Genomic DNA, 6914 nt, shown 5'->3' with positions numbered 1-6914 from the left:
ATCCAAGATCCGAAACATCGCCGTCGCCCTCAGCCCACGGGCCCCGATTGCCCGCTGCGCCTTTCCGGTGTGCCGATAGCCCGATACCATCAACGGTTTCACGGCCACCATCACCGTCCGGCAGTAAAAGCACCCCACGCAACGGTCACTCAGTGAGTATCACGTAACGGAAACCCGCGCCTTCCCACCGGATCCCCTCCACGTGTCCACGCGGCGTCCTTATCCACTCCTCCCCCGCTCCGCTCCTCCCCGTTATAAATTCCCCACCACCCCGAGCACCATAGCCACAGCTTTTTCATACACCCACCGTCTCGCATTTCACAGCTTCATTCACAAGTCTCGCCGTCTCATCCCTCACCCAAGCAGAGCACCCAGCACCCAGCAGAAGCTTTCGAGCGAAGCGAAGCGTACCGACCGAGCTAACCGATGGCCATGGCATCGACCGCGTCCGCCGTCTCCTTCTCCGCCCGCCCCTCCACGGTCCGGCCACGCGCTGCCTCCGCCGGGGCCGGGCGGGTTCCCGCGGGGACACCCCAGGGAGGCAAGTGGTGGGCGCCGCTGGTCGGCTGGTCCGGGAAGGCCGACTACATCGAGGCCGCGCCGCCGGTGGTGGCCGAGGAGGAGAAGCCCGGGAGGTCCTTCGTGGGCGGCCTGACGGAGGAGAAGGCGCGGCAGCTGCGGGCCCGGATGTCGGAGACGGAGAGCTTCCACGACGCCATGTACCACTCCGCCATCGCCTCCCGCCTCGCCCGCTCCTCCTAGGAGAGATCCGGCCGCCAACCAACCATCTCGCCGACGCGAAGCCGCTGTACATAGTGTTTCCTCTCTGGATCTCCCCGTGGTTGTTGTGGGGAGTCCTTGATGTTCTAGTCATGGAGGGAGGAGTGGTCAGAGGAGAGGAAGGAGGGGATCTAGTTTTAGGGTTTGCCCCTTCCCGTCGTCTCCGGCCACCGCGATGCTCCCCGGTCTAGTTTTGCTTTTGTACTGTAATTAGAGTACAAGCTCAGAATCAGATGTTTCAGAATCAGATGTTTCGATTCTATTCCGTCTCTTGTTGCCACATTGGAGATCTGCAGTTACATTTGCCAGATCTGCCGTCGTACATCTGAATTTCTGTTGGTTCTGGATCTGGATATCAGTTAGCTCTGAACCTATCCAAGCCGAAAGTAGACTCATCGGTCTCCTACTGGCCGAAGTGGGCCGAAGAGCTGTTTTCGGCTTTGCTCTGGCTGAAGACCACTCTTCGGTCATCTTTTGGCCGAAGAGCGCCTGGCCGGTGATCGTAGCGTACATATGATGCATTAGACTAATGCATCGAAGGGCTGATCGGTATTGCATGCGGTTTGTACGTGGCTAATGCATGCATCAGGACCGAGATAGCAATGCATGCATCAGAACTTGGTGCATACGTACTAGCACACACGCATGCCGCCAACATGCGCACATGTATTGGCCGAGAAGTACTGGCATACGAGTACAATATACGTACATGATATAGTCCAGCCGGCAAGCACGCGTATGTATATGAACACGTGCACACAACCAGCCGGCGAGCTGCCCACGTACTAAACACATGCATCGGCATCAAATCTCGGTGTGGCTACACACGTTCAGGTCGTCCGTGCCGACTGCGCTGCAGTATGCTTATGAGCCCTTCGGCCAAAAGATGATCGAAGAGTGGTCTTCGGCCTGAGCAAAGCCGAAAACAGCTCTTCGGTTCAGCTGCGCCCATCTTCGGCCATTAGGAGACCGAAAAGCCTATTTCGGCCTAGTGCTGGCTGAAAAGTTGGTCCTCGGCCTAAAGAGGCCGACATGGTCATAGTTTTACAAATAACACTTTAGGTCATATAGTTTCCGAATTTGCTATAAAAAAGATCATAGTTTTTTAAAAAAATCCTGAACCTGAATATCAATTAATTCTGGATCTGAAAATCAGTTGGTTCTGAACCTAAATATCGGTTAATTCTGGATCTCAACAACAGTTATTTCTGAACCTACATAGTACGTATATCAGTTAATTCTTGATCTGAACACCATTGAGCTTGCTGATTTCCAGCCATGATCTGAACACCATTGAGCTCGCTGATTTGCAGCCATGCGTTTGCTGATTTGATTTGGCCGTCCTAGATTAGGGATAATACCGAGGACCCGCCATTGTTTGATTCTGGATCTGAGAGCACTGTCTTCTTAAACAACAATTGGCCTGACCCCATCAATTTATCTAACAATGACGCAGCTATAGATCAACGTACGTACCACGGCCCACTGGGCATCCTTCGCTGTAATCCACTACTCTACCAACCTCCACAAAGGCACAAACTTCTTGTGTTCGATTGGGTGGGCTACACGTCTCGATGAATCGAACTCCTATGAACTGATGAACCTTCCCGTGACCAACAGGCAACGACCATGGCAGGTTGATACGTACATGACCATCGTTCGTTCGTTTAATTCCACAAACCGTTCTCTGTTCGACGCATGGACGCACCTCCCACCGCTTTCCTAGTAGCAGTAGCACCACTATGATCTTTCTGATGATCATCTAGAAGGCCAGAGCTAGGCTACTCCTCTATTGCTGGTAAGGGCGGCTCGCATGACACGGCCCGATAAAATCTACGATAATATAACGTAGTACTACAGCGTTGTGAAATGGTCATCCAGCTAGTGGGAAGTGACAATTTTAGAGTAAATTGCAAGAAACCACCGTTTTGAAGGTTAGGTTTGCAGAAAAACAACGTTATAATTTTTTGGCAGAAAACATCACGTCTTGTGTAATCTTGTTGCAAATAACACTGATTGGCGGATTAGAGCGCTTTATGTATGTTTACGACAGGTGGGTCCAGATTTTGCCGACATGGCATAACGTCTCGGCCGAGACGGCGTTAGATGATGTATTTATCTAGATTTTCAAACAAGTCCCTATAATTTGAAGGAACACCCTTAGATGAAAACCAAAAAAGCAATCAGCTCCATGAGCCTATCCAAGCACGCGAGCAGAACATCAACACAAAGATGGCTCTCTTCGATGGCGAGGGGGCGCGCCATCATGGTCTAGGAGGCGGCGGCGGCAGTCGTCCAGGTCTGGGAGGCGGCGGCGGCGGTCGTCGGGGTCTTGGAGGCAGCGGCGGGCGGTCGTCGGGGTGCCAGACCATAGGTGGTTGTCGTGGTTCTAAGTCTGACAGTAGTGTAGGGGGGTAGGAATGGAGAGGCAAGATCCTAGCTATGGAGTAGTTGTATACGCAAGAGATTTACGAGTTCAGGCTCTTCTCGGGAGGAAGTAACAGCCCTACGTCTCGGAGCCCGGAGGCGGTCGACTGGATTATGTGTGTATGAGTTACAGGGGTGCGAACCCTTTACACCGAGGAGGGGGTGGCTTATATAGAGTTCGCCAGACCCCTCCGGCCCTCAGTTATGTAGGGTTTAAGGTATATTAAGATCGAGCGTTACTGGTAACGCCACAAATAAAGTGCTATGATGACCATAAAGCTACTTAATGACCGACCGTTTGCATGCAGAGTGACTTTAGATCTCCTGGCTGTCGAGTGATTGGCTTCATGATCGAGTGTCTTCGAGTCCGTCGAGTGGAACACTTCTGAGTCGATTGAAATGTGGTTTCTTCTAGAGATGTCCTTGGGGAGGGTAGCTTGGACAGGTCCATGACCCTACCCTAGGTACATAGCTTCATCATTAGCCCCCGAATGGATCGAGGTTTGAGTGGGGAAGGAGTTGAGAACTCTTCCGACCCATTCTTCGTGCTATGAGTATATCTTGTCCTAGATCCATGAACCTAAGTAACGATACCAACTTCTTTTTCAGTCGCCTTGATCCATTCTTGGTTTCAGTCGAGTGAATTTCTTTATTTGAAAAGCTCCGAGTGACGGGGTGGAGGAGATCCTCCGTCTGACGAGTTGTTCTGTTGCTTGCGGATTTCGCGGGATTCGAATTTTGGGAAGCGCGCGGGGCGGAGGAGGCCGCAGTAATCGGACGGGATAGGGCGGAGCCGCCTCGATCTCCACGCCACCTTTTTCGCCACGTATCGCGCGCGCGACTGTTGCGGGATTTGACAGGATTGTCTGGGCCTACAGGTCAGTCACTCGGAAGCAACTCCATATAAGTCGCAGGCCCAGGGCTTTTGAACAGTGCACCTTCATTTTTCCCCTTTCTTCTCGAATTCCTCCGCCACCTCTGCTCCCGTCCCGGTGCCGTCGGTCTATTCGAGCTTCATTTGTGGCGATGGTGAAGGAGAAGACGGCGGCCCTGGAGCGTGCGAAGAAGGCGACATCGCAGGCAAAGGCGAAGAAGTCTGGTCAGGGCGGATCTTCCTCGAGGTCTGCCTTGCCGCCGGGATGGATCCAGGGCGACTGGATGCCCTCGGCGATTCGCCAGGAAGACCTTGATGACCTGGCCGAGGGGGGATTCATTCCTCACGAATCTGCGCGCCTCCCGGGGAACGAGATCGAGCCGCAACCTCTCGAGGGTGAGTGTGTCCTTGTCGCCACTCATGTCGACCGCGGATTCTCCCTGCCCCCTCATCCTTTTTTCTGGAGTTTTTTGAACTTTTTCGGAGCGCAACTCCATCACTTTACTCCAAATTCCATCATGTATCTTGCTGCCTTCGTGTCTTTGTGCGAGAACTTCTTGGGTTGCCGTCCTCATTGGGGCCTCTTCAAGCACATTTCACTTGTCGTTCTCAGTCGGTTAAGAAAGCCAAGTGGAGTGACGATAAGATGCAAGTGGTTCAGATGTGCTGGGGTCTTGGGATCCAGATGAGAAGCAAAAGTTCTTTTCCAGCTATGGTTCTTCCTGATTCAGTCCGCGGGTGGCAGTCGACCTGGTTCTACTGCAGAGACCAGCCGACTCCAGGACAGGCGACGGGTCTTCCCCCTTTCTCCCTGAACCGAGCAGAAAAACCTTCTTCTCTGAAAGTGACACCGGAAGAGAAGGCACAAGTCAAAGTGTTGGTTGGTCGAGTGGTTCAGCTTGTCCGCGACGGGGTGACTGGTATGGATTTGCTAGAGATCTTCCTCCAGAGGCGTATCCAACCACTCCAAGCTCGTGACCATCCAATGTGGATGTATTCGGGTCCCGATGACACCACTCGGATTCACCCGGAGGAGGTCGACGAGGCTACGGTGGAGGGGTGGTTGTTAAGTATCACAGGGAACAAAGACAACCCCCGAGGAGCCAGGAGGATTCCTCCACTCGACCAATCGTACGAAGTAGATCAGGTCCAATTCTGCATCTCTGACTGTGACCTTGCTTTCTTCATTCTGTTTGTTTTAAAATCAATCGACTGACTTTTGTCTTGTTTGTTGTCTTTCAGGCTATTATTGAGATGTACTCGATGCCCAACGGGGCGCAAGAACAGGCCGAGGAGGAGGAGGCGAGCGGAGGCGAAAGTGAGGAGGAGCGACAATCTGATGGTGAGGGGGAAGAGGATGACGACGGCTCCAGTGGAGAGGAGGAGGAGGAAGTCGATCCTCCTCGCACGGAAAGGCGATCCAAGCTCACCCACGACCCCGCGAGCGAACGTGGCAAAGCGGCTGCGCCTGTTGGGCAGTCGTCAAAACGCCCTCGGATGGCTTCTCCGGCGCTGACTGAAAAAGCGCCGAAGCATCCACAGGCGGCGTCATCAAGGCCGCCGAAGGCCTTGCCCAAGATGAGAATGACCATTCCCACCATTTCTGGGTAACAACAGAACTTATGTTTTCTCGTTTGGCATGGACAGACTCTTGGTCGACTCATTGACTAACCGACTGGTTTCTGAAATCTGCAGTGCTGCTACCTCCGAGACCTCCGCCAGGAACGAAGACCAGGAAATGGAAGACGCTGTCACCTCCAACCTTGGTACGATCTCTATAGTTTCACTTTTGGTCGATTGGATTTTCGTTTTTAACTTTGGATTTTTCCTGTAGCTCCTCCTCATGTCATTGATCTTCCTGATGATGATGACGAGGCGCCACTGAGGCCGAGGAGGAATAGAAAGGCGCCGGCTGGCAAGACTACTCAGATTGCATCAGTGCCTGAGACACTGGTTCAGGAGGGTGGCAATATCACTCGGACTTCTCTGTCCTTTGCAGTGCCAGTCACGAGTGTTCGGCCTTCGTCGTCGACTGCTGACCCGCCCTCCCTTTTCGCCACACACCACGTCCCAGAGGACCAAGTGGGTGCTGCTAAGGAGGCTATACGCCAGGCGGGGATCGTGATGGAGCAGGTGAAGGCGGTCCGGGAAGCCAGCCAAGCGGCCTATGATGCTAGCTCAGCCCTTCAAAGCAACGTCCAGGTTAGTTGGTCACCACTTGTTCTGTTAGGATATGCTATCTGAAGACTCTCTTTCCGAAGATCTCTGTATCTGTACACCCACTGGGTGTGTCGATTGAATTTTTGGATTGGTGGGGGCACGCTGAGTGCACCCACTGGGTGTAGTCCCCGAGACTATGGTGGACTGCTGGCAGTCGACTGTAGTCTTTGTATTTCTCAGTTTCTTCACTGTAACTTCTTCACTCGGACTGGTCGGACCATGTCGAATGGAATCTTGGAACCAGTGGGGGCACGTTGAGTGAACCCACTGGGTGTGGTCCCCGAGACCATGGTCGAGTGCTGGCAATCGACTAAGGTCTGAAGAACCTGTGTTTTTTTTGGGTCCCTTTCGATCGACTGATCGGACCAAGTCGGTAGAACCAATGGGGGCACGCTGAGTGCACCCACTAGGTGTAGTCCCCGAGACTACTGTTGAATATTTTGATTCGGCTGTAGTCTTAGAAATGTTACGATTTTTCTCTTAGTCACTCGGAAGCAACCTATCTTTGATGTCTGTCGACTGACCCTTCGCAGAAATCTTGCGAGCTTGTGGCTCGCTATACTGAATTGAAAAAAACCCAGATCTAGCTCAACCTTGACTTGAAGCTTGCTCA

General features: G+C 52.8%; 1 protein-coding gene across 1 annotated transcript; it reads left to right on the top strand.

Moving 5' to 3' along the window:
* The first annotated feature begins 291 nt into the window (after positions 1 to 291).
* LOC119328474 lies at positions 292 to 1045 on the top strand. Its single transcript, XM_037601457.1, has one exon. The coding sequence runs from the start codon at positions 427 to 429 to the stop codon at positions 760 to 762; it is 336 nt and encodes a 111-aa protein (XP_037457354.1). The 5' UTR covers positions 292 to 426; the 3' UTR covers positions 763 to 1045.
* Positions 1046 to 6914: the final 5869 nt, after the last annotated feature.

Source organism: Triticum dicoccoides, chromosome 1B, assembly GCF_002162155.2.
Source record: "Triticum dicoccoides isolate Atlit2015 ecotype Zavitan chromosome 1B, WEW_v2.0, whole genome shotgun sequence".
NCBI classification, from domain to species: domain Eukaryota; kingdom Viridiplantae; phylum Streptophyta; class Magnoliopsida; order Poales; family Poaceae; genus Triticum; species Triticum dicoccoides.
Note: the sequence above shows the minus strand (reverse complement) of the source record. Positions and strands in the feature narration are given on the sequence as shown.